This window comes from Urocitellus parryii, chromosome 5 (genome assembly GCF_045843805.1).
Source record: "Urocitellus parryii isolate mUroPar1 chromosome 5, mUroPar1.hap1, whole genome shotgun sequence".
Lineage (NCBI taxonomy): Eukaryota > Metazoa > Chordata > Mammalia > Rodentia > Sciuridae > Urocitellus > Urocitellus parryii.
The window spans coordinates 10,404,914-10,421,347 of record NC_135535.1 but is presented as its reverse complement, the minus strand read 5'-3'; the positions used below and the strand labels follow the sequence as shown (position 1 = coordinate 10,421,347).

The following is a 16,434-nucleotide window of genomic DNA, read 5'->3' as shown; positions in this document are numbered from 1 at the left end:
TTTTCATTCTCATAGGTACTATTACATATCCTGTTCCAAAAGCAGGCGCAGAGGTGAAGTCTCGGCTAAAGCCGGTTTAGGGCACTGTGGCCTGAATAAACCAAAGAGAAGATCCACCGTGCCAGCTTCGTGGGCCCCCTGGGAACCGCGCCTGGGAGGAGATGCTGCTGCCCAGGCGGAACGTGCCGAGTCCCGCGCTCCTAGGCAGCGGGGCACCGCCCGCCTCCGCCCCGCCCCTCGTCTTCGGCTGGTCCAATCCCACGGCCTTCATGTAAATGAGGCTCTGAGAGCGAGCCTACCACCGCCCGGCAGCGTTTTGATTCATTGTTAAAATGTAAAGGCCGTGACCCTGGTACTCGCACCCCGCAGCCCCAGTGCGTGGAAACCCGAGCCCAGGTGAGCGTCGAGCGAGCGGTGGAAAAAGGGCGGCTGGGGAGGGGAAGGGGGCTGAGAGATGCGGGAGGAGCTGGCTGCCGGCATGGATGGAGAGAGGTCCAGGGGTCCATTCTCCGGGTGGGGCAGGCGTGGCCACTTACGGTTTTCGTTGTTAAATATAAAGTGCATCTTAGAGAAAGATTCTGCCAACTGATTGAGGTAGGGGAGAACGGAGCAGCTGGGGGCACGTGGAATAGAGCCCCCCACCCCGCCCCCAGGGAAATGAATGGCGTTCTCCGTCCAAGGCGGTACTCCTTTATGTGGACCAACCGGGAAAGAACCGCCCAGGTGGTGCGGAGCATCTGTCCACCGTCGGCCACAGGGAGCGAGGCAGGGAGATGACTGCCCCGTAAAGATCCGAGGCTCCTATGCCACGGGCGGGCTAGTGGGTACCCCACCCTGTCCCCTCTGCGGTCCTCTCTCCTGGGGAGGAGATGGAGCCTTCCCCTGCTGCCCCCGTGGAGACATGAAATTCCACAGCTCTCAGCTGAGATTGACAACAAAGGCCTGATCCCTTGGGAGCTTTGGAGGAAAGTCACCAGGTCCGGTAAGTGTGGGGTGGCAGGGGGAGCCTTAAGGTGTTTGTGTGTTTGGAGTCAGATGTCGCCCCTGCCGTCCTGGTCTCCTTACCGGTGGGGAGGGCTTCTTCCAATCCCTCTCCTGACCCAGCTTTGTTTCCAGAGGCTGAACATTGGAGCCCTGGGCTCAGGTCAAAGCATCAGGGTTTCTTTCCCGTAAGCTCTGTCACAAACTTGCTGTGTAATCTTAGGCTGTTTACTTTTGTTTAAGACTTAGTCCTCAACCCTAAAAACACCTGGGTAGCCTTTCACCTCTCCTTGTGTTTCCCAAGTGAACTGTGTAAGCTGTCAGTGTGACCCTAGGGCCCTTCGATTCCACCTCCAAGAGAGTGGGGCGCACACTGACCTGGATTTGAATTCCGCTCAGCCACAGCACCTTGCCTGTCAGGGAACCTCTCTGAGCTCTAGTTGTCCCATCTGAAATTAGCATGAATTTGAACTGCAATGCCAGGATTGCTATAAAAAAGGTATTAAAATTTGGGGGTGCTTGCTGGAATCTCCCACAGGAATTGTTTAAAAGACATACCCCCAGGCCTCACCTCCTGGAGATTCTGACTGAGTGAATCAGGAGAAGGAATAGGGAATCTGCATTTTTTTAAGAGATAAGGGTCTTTCTATGTTGCCCAGTCTGATCCTGAACTCCTGGATTCAAGCAAGCCTCCTGCCTTGGCCTCTTTAGCAGCTGGAAATCTGTATTTCTTTATGAGCAGACCAGGATTGTGTAACGTAGGGTCCTTGGAACACACTTTGAACAACACTGTAGTGAGGGCTAAAAATTCACAGGTCAAATACTTGGCAGTGTGCCTGGGTGCTTAGGTATTGAGGAGTGTTTACTGAGTGAATAAAGGAACATGAGCGGATGGATAGCCACGGATCCTTGGTCCTCGTCCGGCCTGGAGACACGGGGGCTAGGGTCTGAGTGGGTGGCTCGTCAGTCATCTGGTCCTGGAACTACTCCCCCTTTCTCCCCAGGCCCCTTCTAGAAGGTCAGCCAGTGGCTCACAGGAGCTGCCCTGGCCTGGCTCACCCAACATGGAGCATGAGGCTGAGAAGGTCTCCTGGGAACCCTTCCAGGCCACTATGCTTACCCAGAGCTGCTGTCAAAACTGCCTCCACCCTGAGGAGGCCCATGGAGCAAGATACCAGGTGAGTGGCTTTCCTGGGTGGCTGGGGTGGTTTGGGATGGGGGAATCACAATGCCTGGCCATGAACTTGAAGTTGAACCCAAATACTTCCTTCTGGCCAGCACCTCAGTTTACCTGTCGATACAATGAGGTGGCTGAACCATGTTGATGTTTTAAAATCTTTAGTCATTTTCCTCCAGTTTTTGATTTTTACCATAGCTTCATCTAATCTATTACTTATCTTAGATTAAAATCTTTTGTGGGGGGATAATGGGGATTAAACCTAGGGCCCTGTGCAAGCTCTACCTCTGAGCTGCACTCCCAAACCCAAAATCAACATCTTTTTTTCACTTATATGAGACAAAACTTTACACCACCACCACAAATAAGAAATTAAGACCAGGGCCTAACCCGATGTGTGGCACACACCTGTAATCCCAGTGACTCTGGAGGCTGAGAGGAGGATTGTGGGTTCAAAGCCAGTCTCAGCAACGGCAAGGCACTAAGCAACTCGGTGAGCCCCTGTCTCTAAATAAAATACAACATAGGGCTGGGGACGTGGCTCAGTAGTCGAGTGCCCCTGAGTTCAATCCCCAGTACCCTCCCCCAACAAAGAAGGCAGGTTAGCAGATATTGGGTGTTAAAACTACCCCAGAACCTGCCAAAGACTTTCTTCCTGAAGCTGCTGCGAGAGCGAAAGGGTCTTGGTTTTCTTACTCTGCGGTTGGTGTGTCCGATGCCAAGCCCCTGTAGGGTAATCCCAGAGCGCCTGGCACACGCACCCCGGGAGGCATGGGGCTCCTGGATCTCCAGGGGCCCTTCCAGCCTTGACCCCCTCTGACTTCGTCATTCCCTGTGGGGTCTGAGGCTCCTCCTGAGCCTGGCAGCGAGCTTCTTGCAGGGGTTTAGATCTGAAAGCGGCCGTAGTGGAGGGTACTCTTCGGTTTAGGAGCCAGCAGGCTGCAGGCGCAGTCCTGGGGTTACCATTTAACGGCTGTGTGGCCTTGGGCCCTTTACGTTCTCTGGCTTTCTGTCCTCATGGGTCCATGGGGGCAGCAGGCTCCTCACTCTGGATCGCTGCCAGTACTTATCCCAAGCCGCGTGGGGCCCATTCAGTACATGCAGCTTCTTCTTTACCCCCTTCCTGACCAGAGAGGTAAGCTTGGAGGCTCCTTTACAGCAGCCTTGATACCTCCAGCTACAGCTGCCACCTTGTCCCTGAGGACAACAGATGCACGAAAGTCCGTCTCCCATGCTAGTGGCCTCCTCCCAGTGGGTGGGGAGAGCCAGTGTGGATTCAGACAGGTGTGAGTTCCAGCATCAATCTCACCTATTCTCAGCAAAGAGCTCAAGTCAACTCACATATTTATTCATATTGAATAGGTGCGTAAAATGTGCCCGCCATGGTGCTGGATACTGGGGACATAGTGATAAATAAGACAGACATATTCCTGCTTTGTGGGGCTGATAGTCAGGGAAATGGAGAGTCAGAAATTCTGCATGTGATTATTTAGTCATGGTTGTGATAAGTGCCATAAGTAATAGCAAGTGGCAGAGGGTAAATGATGGCACATGGGGAAGGTTTCCCTGGTGACACTTGGCTGCTAGGGAAAGGCTTGCAGGCATTAGCCATCGAAGTTGGGGAAGTGCAGAGGAAGGCAGTAGTACTACTGTATGTGCAAAGGCCCTGAGGCAGAAAGGAGGAGGCATATTGGTGGACTGGAGAGTGGTAAGCGAGAGGGAGGGACACTGAAGCTACAGGATGAAGCTGGATGGAAAACGGGCGGAGCCTGGGTCTCACCAGGTGGGGCCTCATGTGGCTTTGTGGACCCGCTGAGGATTTTTGGATTTTGTTCTGACAGTCATGGGGATTCACTGAGGAATTTAAATAAAAAAGTGACAGTGAATGTTTTTCGATTTGCATTTTTCAGAGTCACTGTGATTTCTGGGCAGAGAATGAAGTGCTGAGAGGCAGGAGTGAATCAGGGACCAGTGAGGAAAATGTGCGAGTACCCATTTGTGCCAGAGAGGACGGGGCTTTGGGGTGGTGACAGAGGACGCCCTGGAGAACTAGCTGATAATCTGGGTGTGGGGGAGGGAGAAGCCCTGGCTGACCCCTCATTATTTCCGTGGGCAGCTACTTGGGGTGGAGGTCCGCGTGGAGCTGCTGGTGCACCTGCAGGCACGGTGGAGGCGGGAGGCTGCTGAGGACCAGGGCTGCACTTAGCGTCAGACCGCAGCAGGAGATGGAGCCGTGCCCATCTTTGGGGTCTGGCTCCAACAAAAGTCTTGGGCGGAGTGTGGGGTGGGAAGAGGAGAGGCCCCCGGGGCCAGGACACAGCTGTTTCTAGACAAGCACTGGCCACTGAATCCAGCTTTTAGCCCCAGGTAACAGGAGGCAGAGAATCCTGGAGGACAGAGACGCGCAGCCCATGATGGAAGGCAGACACCAGAGTGTGGCCTCCTCCCAGCAGCCACAGGTGGAGTGGGTTTCATGACCAGAGAAGGGTACTGGTGCCAAATCCTTTAGTTTCCAGTTGCTCCAATGACAAGACCCCAAGGTGTGAAACTCCCCTGAGCCTCCCAGGGCTGAGCCTGGCCGTGGGACCCAGCTCAATGGAGGACAGAATTCTTGTGTAGCAGATGTAACAGGAAAAACTGACCTTAAAGTGGCTGTGCCTGGGATCCCAGCTACCCGGAGACCCAGGCAGGAGGATCAAGGCCGGCCTTGGTAAGTTAGCAAGACCCTGTTCCAAAATGAAGAAATCAAAATATAAAGAACTGGGATGCAGCTCAGCGGTAGGGCGCTTGCCTAGCATGTGCAAGGCCCTGGATTCCATCTCCAGCACCAAACCAAACAAAATACAAACAAACCTCTTGGCCCCTGAGATTTCAAACATGTGAAACGGAAAAGCCTCTGTTAGAAAGCACCTCCAGTCTGAGGGACTGAAGTTTCCTGCCAGACTTCTAATCACAGTGGGCTCAGAGACGCAGGGCCAGGTCCACTATGACATCTTCAGCTACTCTAGAATAGGTGTCAATGGCCATGTCCCAGGGTGTCCCCATCATCACCAAGAATGACCAACTGCTGACCAACTGGTCAACAAGGAATCCTTGGAATCCAGCTCCCACAGGCCCCTGGCTCCGGATTCCTGTCCCTCTGTTCACAGCTGAGTCTCCCAGAGGCTGAGAGCCAGGGGAGGGGTCACATGACCTTGTCCAGGTCACAGCCAGGTGCCGGGGGCAGGCAGTGGAAGGTGGGTGGCTGGGTGCTCGGGTCCTGCCCTTCCACAAAGTCTTGATTGCATTTAGCATTACTCTGACAATTGCCCGCGTCTACAGTTTATTTAATGCTCTTTCGTTGTTATTTACTTACGATGGGAAAGGGCAGATGCTGTTGAGCCCTTTACAGATATTGACTCATTTAATTCTCCTGGCAGCCCCTAGGACGTGGCTCAGGCCAGTTCTGCATGACATAACTGAGGCACAGAGAGGGCAAATCATGGCCACGATCCTGGGCATGCCTCCCTCTGCCTGCACTACAGAGACAAGGCCCTGGTGAGGCCACTGGCTGGGAAGTGGAGGAGCCCAGACAGGACGCAGGTCTCAGACTGAAGCCCGCGCTGATCCCCCAGACAGGCAGACAAGCCTGGGGAGTGGGCAGTGGGTGTGATGGGTTGGGGTGACAGTGGGAGCAGGTGCCATGCCAGGCTGAGGTGCTGCTGAGCCAGGACCCTTGGTAGTGTCCAGCAAGCCACTCCCACTTTTTCATGCTGCACTGTCCCCTGGGTGGCCAAGGCGCCGGGCCCGGCTGTGGATCTGACACCTCCTGCTGCCAAGCGCTGATCAGATCAGAATCTGGCTTCGGGGCAGGGGGTGGAACTGATCCTCTGCTGGAGTCGCAGCCGACACCTCAGCACTCCCAGGCCCTGCCGGGGGTGACTTTCCTGGTCCAGGAAAGCCTGTGCCCACCTGGGGCACTGATCAGGCCGCAGCCTCGGCCCTGGACTCCAGTCCCAGGGTCCCCAGGGAGCCCCGCCCAGGCTCCCACCCGCCCTGGCTCTCAGGTGAGCCGCTGGGATCGGGTTCCTGGGTCTCATGTGCCCCATTGTTCTTGGCTGGGCCCTGGCTCATGAAACAGTAATGAGGGGCCCCTGCTCCTGGCCGGCCCCTCTAAGGTTTCCGCTGCCTCTGCTGCTGCCGCCACGGCCCAGAGTCGGGCCGGGAGGGCGGCAGTGCGGGGGCCCGAGCTGGAGCCCCCCGGGGACGAGGGTGCTGACAGCCGCCAGCCGCTGCTGCTACCACAGGAGCCGCTGCCCAGGTAACCCGAGAGGAGGCGGGGCACGGGTGCCATGGCCGGGTGTCCCACCACCAGGGGAGGCCCTGCCACTCCAGGCAGCCGGAGGACTGGGGGGGCCCTGGTGGAGGCGAGCCGCTGCCGTTCCCCCTGGGTGAGCCCAGCTCCAGGGCCCAGGTGTGGCCGTGCTGAGGCCAGGAGGGGAGAGGAGTACGAGGGCCATGGCCCTCGCCACGCCTGGGGCCCCAGCCTCCTGTCCTGAGCCCCTGCCTCCTGTCCTGAGCCCCTGCCTCCTGTCCTGAGCCCCAGCCTCCTGTCCTGAGCCCCTGCCTCCTGTCCTGAGCCCCTGCCTCCTGTCCTGAGCCCCTGCCTCCTGTCCTGAGCCCCAGCCTCCTGTCCTGAGCCCCTGACTCCTGTCCTGAGCCCCTGACTCCTGTCCTGAGCCCATGCCTGGCCCTGAGCCCCTGCCTGGCCCTGAGAGGGGCAAATCTCTTCTCTCCTCTGAGATCTCGCTTCCCATCTCGGCCACCAGACCAGCTCTTCTCCCCACAGACCTCTCCCTGTTTGCCAGGCCAGGCATCCTGCACCTGCCTTCTGGCCACCAGAGGCCCTTTTGGATCACTTCTGTTTCTCAGACACGCACGCACTGAAACACCCCTGAATGAACTGCGTGCGCTCACACAGGCACACGCCCGGCGCCCCTAACTCTCTGTGCGCACACGCACCTTCAAGAGTCCCATGCACACGTGCGCACGCCACACACACACCTTAAGAACACACACCTGAGCCTAGGCCCGCTGTGTACACACCCTGCCAGCCCCAGCCGGGTCCCTAGGGGCAGCCTCGTGCAGCAGCAGGCGCTCCCTGAGGACATGGCTGAAACCCACCCCTCCCCGTGGCCTCCTGCGGGAGGCACTGAGCCCTCTCTCTCCTGCTCTGCCTCAGGAGCTGGGGAGCCCTTCCAGCGTTGAGGCGCCCTACTGCGACCTGCCCCGCTGCCCGCCAGCCCCTGAGGACCCGCTCAGCGCCTCCACCTCCGATTGCCAGGGGCCCAAGAGGTGGGTAGAGCCCAAGGACCAGGGAAGGCTCCCTGGGGTAGGGTGGCCTCACCACCCCTCCTGCACTCTCCATGGGACAGCGTCTGCCTGATGCTGCTGAAGGGTCACGTGGGGAGTCCATGCTCTGGGCACAGGCAGGCAGGAGGCATGCGCCTCAGCCCCACAGGAGAACTTGGACCAGACTGTCCCTTTGGGGTCCTGGGTCTCTGAGCCTACTGTCCCCAGCCCTGGCTGTCTTTCCTGAGGGTCCTACCCACTCGCTAGTTCCCTAGCTCAGCTTCTCTCCAGGGGGCGGCGGCCATGCAGAGGAGGCCTGCGCTTAGCCTGGCCGGGCACCAGCTGTCACCCTCTTTCCTGGCTGTGCACTGCGCCAGTCTCTGGATTCCCTCCACCCCAGGCCTGCGCTCCCCTGGACTCCCCTGGACCCCGTGTGGGGTCATGGAACCTGGGGAGGCCATGACTTCAGGATCCAGAAACCTGGGTCCCAGCTTCTGGTCTGTCCCTCAGAGGCTGGGGGACCTCCGGCAAGTTGATCCATCTCTCTGGGCCTCACTTTCTTTGTAAAATAAGAGGGACAGGTCAGGGCTGGGCGCATCTCAGTGGTAGGGTGCTGGCCCAGCACATGTGAAGTTCTGGTTCCATCCCAGCACCGTGTGTGTGTGTGTGTGTGTGTGTGTGTGTGTGTGTGTGTGTGCGCGCGCGCCTGCGCACACGGTGCAGAATCAAATGGCCTTGCTTGGAAACATGTGCTCCTCACAGTAGGCTTTGCTTTTACTTATTCTTTCATTTTTTATGGTCCTCGGCCCTTGCTGAGCAAGAGCTCTATTGCTGAGTTACTTCCCTCACCCCAAGGCGTTATTTTAAAGAAAAGCTCGGCTTTCAAATACATTTCAGAAACCCTGGGAGAGGGGAAGTCGAATGGTTTCCCAGCAGGACTTTTAGTTTGTAGGCATGCATCTGCAAGGCAGTACGGGGTGGGTTTGGGTGGGGGAGGCAGAGACATGTGTTCTGCCCCAAACTTGACTATAGAACTCTTTTGGAGTCATCACTCATTACCAGCCTGTAGGTCAATCTGTGTGTCCCCATCTTGAAAGACGTCAGCTACAGGCCTCCTTGGGTCATGGCTGCCCTGACTGGCTTCTCTAAACTAAAGCAAGGTTTTTCTCTGCAGCTCTTGCCCCACAGTCTCCCACCTCCCCGCAGTAGTCCAGCATGAGTCTATTGTCTTATTCTTACTGAGCTTGGAGTCCCCACTCCTGCTCTAGTGACAAGGGTTTGGAGCCCAGGCAATTGTCCTGGTTCACAATCCAGCTGTCCTTTTCTGGCTGTGTGACTGTGGCCAATATCTTGACCTCTCTGAGTCACATTTCCTTCATCTATAAAATGGGAATCATTGTACTTCAAAGGGAGGCTGTGGTCGCACAGCTCATGAGGCCCTGGGTGGCTCCCTGTCTGCAGTGACAGCAGATCCCTGGCCCCTATAGAGTGTGTTCCCGTGTGCATCTGGACGGAGGAGTGCTCCCTAATTCCCTATTACTTTTGGGGGGAAAGTCACGAGTGTCTCCTGTCCCAGGGGCCTGTCCCTGACAGCAGGGCTTCCTGAGGAGGACCCCACAGCTGCCCCCAGGAGCAGGCACCAGGAGCTGGAGGCAGTGCCCTATCTGGAGGGCCTGGCCCCCTCCCCGAGTGGCAGCTGCTACGAGGACCCCAACTCTGACACCAGCTGCAGCCCTGGCACTTCCACCCATGACACCAGCAGGTGGTCCTCTGTGGTGAGCTGGGGGCTGGAGACAGAGGGAGAAGAGAGGATCTACCCCTGAGCCCAGCAGGAACTGGGAGGGTATCCCGGCAGCTGGGCCTGGGGCGGTGGGGACGAAGGTGGCTGCCAAAGCCTCTCGGGTCCCAGAGGGCTGGGATGTGGGCGCTGTGTCCAGAGCAGGCCTGGGACTGGGCCCTGTCACAGCTGCTGAGCCCATGGCCACTCTTGGCATCGGTTTCCAAGGACAGGACAGGGTCCTCCCGGCAGGGACTGGGCCCTCCAGCGGTGCGGGAGCAGGCCTGGAGTCCTCTCAAGCTCTCCCGTGGAGGGGCCGTGGGGGGTCAGAGGAGGCTGGCCTGTCATGAGACTGTCCCTCAGAAGAACCTGGCGGGGAGTGACAGGCTCAGCCTAACACCCCAGCAGGTGCCCCCCAGGTGGCCTGGGCTATGTGCAGGGCTGGGGGCTCCACCTCCCTCTGTCCTGGAGATGGCCATGGCCACTAGAGCCACACAGGGGAAGTGACAGGGCTGGGATCTGAGCCCGACCTCCTGGCTGCGGGTTTGGACAGACTCTGGGCTCTCCAGCTGCCTGCTGGCCCGGGTTGCAGGGAGGTGGGCGAGGGCACTCAGTGGGCACCTTCAAGGTCAGTGCCTTTGGCGTCTTGTGCTGGGACTGCAGGCGGGGGCCGCCTCCCCCCACCCAACACGGCTTTGTCCTCCCTTTTCCTGGTAGGACTGCGACACTGTTGAGAGGTGGGCGGAAGTCCCCAGCCGGGACCTGCTCGCGATGATCCCGCAGAGGCCCCAGGAGGGGCAAAGAGCCGAAGGTGCCCGAAGGGCCACCAGGTCCCCTACAAGAGGAGACACTGCAGGCCAGAAAAAGGATGGTGAGTCCTTCTATCAGGCTAGTCCCCGTGACCATGGACATGGTAAGGACCTGGAGTTCCCCAGATAGCCACTCACTGGCAAATGGGCCACGGGCAGGGCTGACTTTGGTGATCTGAGTCCTAATAATAGTAAAGTTTCTGTGGAATTAGGGACAACCATGATGGGCAGGCTGCCTGATTTAAATACATCATTTCACAACCAGGTTGGGATCCGTAAGTTGCAAGGAAAGAAACTGGTTGAACATGAATGGAATGACTCACATAAATAAAAAGCCTCAGGGGTGTGACTTCAGGCATGGCTGGATCCAGGTGTTCAGCAGCATCAGGAAATTGGCCTCTGCTTGGCTTTCTTCTGAGGTGGTTCCATCCTTAGATAGACCCTCCCCTGACCCTGGCATGATGGCCACCGCTGTGTAGGTGTGTCCCACCAGCTCATCAGCTTCCTTAGAAGGAGGGTCCAGTCTTCTCTAACCTGGGGCTAGTCTCAGGAAGGGTTCTCGCTGGGACTCAGGATGGAGGATGTGCCCACCTGGTGACCAGGGTCAGCTTCTGATGAACCTCGTGGCCTTCGATATGGGGAAAGGAGAGAAATGAGGATGACTGTTCCCAGAGAGGGGAGGGGCTGCCATCAGGCGGAGCCCACAGGGGCCGAGCTCACCAGACACGTGCCCAGGATGCTGCATCCCAGAGTGTGAGCCCTCGCTGGATCGCCACTGCTCTGCGTCTCCTTGTCTCTGTCTTCAGCAGGGGCAGGATTTGAGGTTAGGCGGCCAGAGCATCTGCGTTTGAGCTCCAGTGGGCAGTCCATGGGGCCAGGGGTCTGGAAGGTCAGGTGGGGTTTTCACTGAGCCCCTGGTTTCTTGCTCCTAAACATATTGTGGGCCGGATGTGGAGGCGCACACCTGTAATCCCAGGAACTAGGAAGGCTGAGGCAGGAGGATCACAAATTCAAGGCCAGCCTCAGCAATTTAGCAAGGCCCAAAGCAACTTTGCAAGACCCTGTGTCAAAATAAAAATAAAAAGGGCTGGGGATGTGGCTCAGCGGCTAAGTGCCCCTCTGCTCAATCCCTGATACTAAAAAAAAAGAAAAAACCCCACCTTACAACATGGGTGGGCAGCCTCGCCCTGTGCCCAACTTCATCAGAAGTGGACACCACTGTCCACCTGGTGGCCTCTTCCTACATGCCAGGCCAGGGGCCAAGGCCCAGGACTTGGCCAACTCTGGGATGCTGAGGGCTCCGCCCTCCACTCTCTGAGCTCTTGCCTGTTTGCAGAGCTCACCAGGTAGGCAGGGGACACAGAGCCCAACGGACACGCAGGCTCCTACCCCATTGTGGTCACTAAGGGGCTTGGGAGTGAGGGCGACCCTGGAAGGGCCAGGCGCCAGGCTACTTCAGATGGTGGGAAGGAGCTGGGCCCCCTGCAGGGGCAGCTCGGCCAGTGCCCACTCTCAAAGGACAGGGACCCCAGGCCCAAGCACAGCTAGAGCTGGAGGTGGCAGCACAGCGTGTACTGTGCACCTACTGTGTGCTGTGCACCTACTGTGTGCTGTGCACCTACTGTGTGCTGAGCGCTTTTCCAAGCCCCATCCCCAGAGCGAGGCCCTTCCTGAAGAGAGCTTGCTGGGGAGGAAGCAGGGGACCAAGTGAACGAGACCATGTGAGGAGGTGACCCAGGGCTGCTCCCGGTGACAGGGGCGCCTGAAGGAACCAGCCAGGTGAAGAGGGGCGCGCTTCAGGCAGAGGCAGCAGCAAGAGCTGGGGTGGTGAGGTGTCTGTGGCGTGTTCCAGGATCCCAAAGGTAGGCAGGTGCGGAAGCTGCCGTGGGGGGGGGGGGGGGCAGAGCCAGCCTGGCGTCGGAAATTGGGGATTTTATTCAAATGCAGTAGGAAGCCCTTCTCTCTGTCTCTCTCTCTCCCTCTCTCCCCCTTCTCTCTCTCTCTCTCTTTCTTTCTAACTTCCTGTTTTGAAATACTCTTAAATTTATTCGAGGGCCTGGGGTTATGGCTCAGTGGTAGAGCACTCAGCTAGCATTCATGGGGCACTGGGTTCGATCCTCAGCACCACATAAAAATAAAATAAATATATTGTGCCCACCTAAAACTAAAAAATAAAATTTTAAAAAATAAAAAAAAAAATTGTGGTTGGGGATACAGCTCAGTGGGTAGAGTGCTTGCCTTGCATGCACAAGACCCTGGATTCCCAATCCCCAGCAACCCCCTCAAAAAATAAAATTTATTTGAGAGTTACCCGGATGGTATGGGAGGTGTATTATGCCTTTTGCCCTGGTTCCCCGGATGTTGGCATTGAATATGGCCACAGTGCAGTGATCTGAATTAAGAAATGAACACAGCGAGGGCTGGGGAGGTAGGTAGAGCACTCACCCAGCGTGTACAAGGCCCTGGGTTCCATCCCCAGCACAAAAAAGAAAAGAGCCGGGCGCAGTGGGGCCTCCCTGTAATCCCAGCAGCTTGGAAGGCTGAGGCAGGAGGATCCTGAGTTCAAAGCCAGCCTCAGCAACTCAGCAAGACCCTGTCTCTAAAAAACATATAAAAAAGGGCTGCGGATGTGGCTCAGTGGTTAAGTGCTTCTGGGTTCAATCCCTGGTACCAAAAGATGTTGATTAGTTAATTAATGAACGCTGGGGTGTGACACTATTAACTAAACTACACACTTCACTGGGAGCCTCTCGTTTCTCTTCTAGTAGCCCTTTATGTCCACTCTAGCATCCCACATGGCATCAGCTGCCAGGTCTCCTCTGTGTCCTCTCTGGGACAGCTTCCTGGTCTTTCATCCTCCCCTGCAAAACTGTGAGCAGAGGGATCTGGTCATTTTGCTTTGGAAAGGATCTCCCTGGGGAAAACCGTGACATTGGACCCAAAGAACACATGCCCGTGCTACTGCAACCACCCAGGCGAGGACCGGCAGTGGCAGGGTGGAGGGGAGGCTGGAGATGAGAGAAGCTGGTGGGTCTGGACCGCGCTCAGCATGGCCCTGGAGCATCAGCCCATCTGGAACAGCAGTGCTAGGGATCCAGATTTAGGTGACACCCGCGTAGCAAGGGTGGAGGGGACGGAGCTGAATGCAAAGGAGAGGGGACGTCCAGGAAGGCAGTTGTGGTTCCTTCAAGACAAGACCACAGTGCTGCTCACCTGAGCACCAGCCCGGGGACACAGCTGGTGGCCAAGGAATCAGAGGGGTGGAGGTGACACCAAGGTCATGGCAATGCCATCATGGGCGGGGGTGGGAAGAGGTAACTGTTGAGGGAAGTTCATTGGTCCCTAGACCAGCGCTTCTGAAGCTCTGAGGTGCCTAAGTCGTCTGGAATCTGGTCAATGCTGAGGGTGCACATGGGGCAGGGCCTGAGGTTGTGATTCCCTGTAGACAGCCAGTGCTGGGCGGGGCCTCCTGAGCTGGAAGAGCTGGCAGGCACAGGGAACAGGAGCCCTCTAGAGTGTCACACACAGGAGGCTCCTTAGAAGACATCAGAGCAACTCGCCGGAACCCCCTCTGCAGGAAGCAGAACTGGACGGGGAGTTGTGCAGTGGCTTCAGGCCTGGCGCCCCCTGCTGGCGAGCGAACCTGGCTTTGATTTCAAATCCCAGCCCCAGAGGAGAGGGAGGTCCAGCCAGCCTCGGTCAGGGGTGCAGTCCTCATGGAGAGGAGCAGGGTCTGCCCCCATCATGGGTCCCTGGGGACAAAGAAAGAGAGGGTGTGGGGACTGGCCTGGCGCCCTCCTCACCTTCACCTTCTGCGTCTCCCTCCAGATTCGGGCGCTGGGAGCCGCTGTGCAGCACAGCACTGGGCCAAGCTCCGGGGAGAAGGCCGGTACTTCTCCTTGGAGCGACAGCACTCAGCCCCTGCCCAGGCTTCCTCTGCGACACCACAGCACAGACCTCACAGCGCCACCACCCGGGCCTCTGCTCAGGCTGCTTCTGCACAGCGCGAAGCCCCCCGGGCCTCCTCTCCCCACCGAGTCGCTCAGAAGGACAACCCTAGGCCCTCTTCCACCCAGCAGGACACCCCCAGGGCCTCCTTCACCCAGCGGAATACCCAGGCGACGTCACTGCCCGCCAGAGTAAGCCCACGGGCTAGCCCCGGAACCTCATCCACCCAAGGAAGCCGTCCTCAACCGTCCTCTCCCCTCAGAGCTGCCCTGGAAGACAACCTCGGAACCTCTACCCAACAGGACAGCCCACAATCGTCTGTTCCCACTTCTCAGCGGGAGACCCCCAGGACATCCGGTGCCCAGAGGGACAACCCCAGAGCCTCCTCCCCGAGCAGAACCACCCAGCGGGACAACCCCAGAGCCTCCTCTCCCAGCAGAACCTCCCAGTGGGACAACCCTACAGCCTCCTGTACCCAGAGGGACAACCCCAGAGCCTCCTCCCCGAGCAGAGCCACCCAGCGGGACACCCCCAGAGCATCTTCCCCCAACAGAACCACCCAGCGGGACAACCCCAGAACCTCCTCTCCCAGCAGAACCACCCAGAGGGACACCCCCAGAACCTCCTGTGCTCAGCGGAACAACCCCAGAACTTCCTCCCCGAGCAGAGCCACCCAGCGGGACACCCCCAGAGCCTCCTGTGCTCAGCGGGACAACCCCAGAACTTCTCCCAACAAAGCCACCCAGAGGGACAACTCCAGAACTTCCTGTGCCCAACGGGACAATCCCAGAGCTTCTTCTCCCAACAGAACCACCCAGAAGGAAAGCTCTAGAACCTTCTGTGCCCAATGGGACACCCCCAGAACCTCCTCCCCCAGCAGAACCACCCAGCGGGACACCCCCAGAGCCTCTTCCGTCCAACAGAACGCCCCCAGAACCTCTCCTGCCCAACAGGCCAACCCTAAAGCCTCCTGTACCAGGTGGGAGCGCCTCAGGAGCACCTGTACCCAGCGGGACTCCCCACACTCCTCCTTCGTTCAGCGGGACGGCCCTGGGACTCCCGGCTTTCAGACCAGTATCCCAAAGGACAACCCTGGACCACCATCTCCCTGCCGCTCCACCCAAAGAAACAGTCCCAGGAATCCTTCTCCCCACCGCACCAACAGAGACATCCCCTGGGCTTCCTTCCCACTCCGGCCCACTCAGAGTGACGGCCCCCGATCCTCTTCTCCATCCCGCTCCAAGCAAAGTGAGGTGCCCTGGGCATCCGTGTCCCTCCGGCCCACCCAAGGTGACAGGCCTCAGACCTCCTCTCCCTCCAGACCAGCCCAGCGGGACCCACCCCAGACTTCTGCTGGCCCCTCCCAGCACACCTTGCCCTCGGGGGCCACCTCTTCTACCCACAATCCTGGCCACCTCAGTGCCTGGCGCATGTCCTCGCCTCTGTACCCTGGGGCCTGTGGGGCACCCCAGTTCTCTTCCGGGCCCTTCCAGCCAACGTGTGCCGTGTGCATAGGACACCGCGATGCCCCTCGAGCCTCTTCACCGCCCCGCTATTTGCAGCACGACCCCTTCCCCTTCTTCCCAGACCCCCAAGCCTCTGAGATCGAGTTGCCCCACCATGACCCGCCCCACCTGCCACCAGCTGTATGCATTGGCCACCGCGATGCACCCTGGGCATCCTCGCCCCCTCGCCACGCCCAGTATGACCCCTTCCCCTTCCTCCCAGACACATCAGATACCGAAAACGAAAACGAGCCCCCGCACCACGACCTTCCTCAGTTGCCCCCACCCGTGTGCATTGGGCACCGGGATGCGCCTCGGGCCTCCTCCCCGCCGCGCCAGTTCCCGGAGCCCTCCTTCCTGCTCCAGGATTACCCCAGGGCCAGCACCGAGAGCCTCGTCCCTTCCACTGACTCTCTGCCCGAACCCCCGCACAGGCCCGCCCCCGTGTGCATCGGGCATCGAGATGCCCCCTCCTTCTCCTCGCCGCCGCGCCAGGCCCCCGAGCCCTCCCTGTGCTTCCAGGACCCCCCCGGGGCTAGTATGGAGAGTCTGGCCCCCTCCACCGACTCCCTGCGCGGCTCCCCCCTGCTGCCCCCACAAGTGTGCATTGGCCACCGAGATGCACCCCGAGCGTCCTCCCCTCCCCGACACCCGCCCAGCGACCTGGCGCTCCTAGCGCCTTCACCTCCGCCTGGCAGCTCAGGGGGCTCCCGGGGCTCGGCAGCCCCCTGGGAAACCAGGCACAATTTGGAAAGGGAGGAGTACACCGTGCTGGCTGACCTGCCCCCGCCCAGGAGGCTGGCCCAGAGGGAGCCAGGACCCCAGGCACAGGGCAGCGACGGGGGCCGCACCCGCAGCCCTGGCCGCGCAGAGGTGGAGCGCCTCTTCGGGCAGGAGCGCAGGTGA

The 16,434-nt window shown here is 58.7% G+C and overlaps 1 protein-coding gene across 1 annotated transcript; it reads left to right on the top strand.

The window, feature by feature from the left end:
• The first annotated feature begins 2,045 nt into the window (after positions 1-2,045).
• Positions 2,046-16,434, top strand: LOC113197694 (TRIO and F-actin-binding protein). Its single transcript, XM_077798550.1, has 6 exons — positions 2,046-2,159; positions 7,380-7,492; positions 9,066-9,264; positions 9,984-10,137; positions 13,904-14,289; positions 14,365-16,434. Exons 1-6 carry the CDS (start codon positions 2,046-2,048, stop codon positions 16,432-16,434), a joined length of 3,036 nt encoding a protein of 1,011 aa, XP_077654676.1.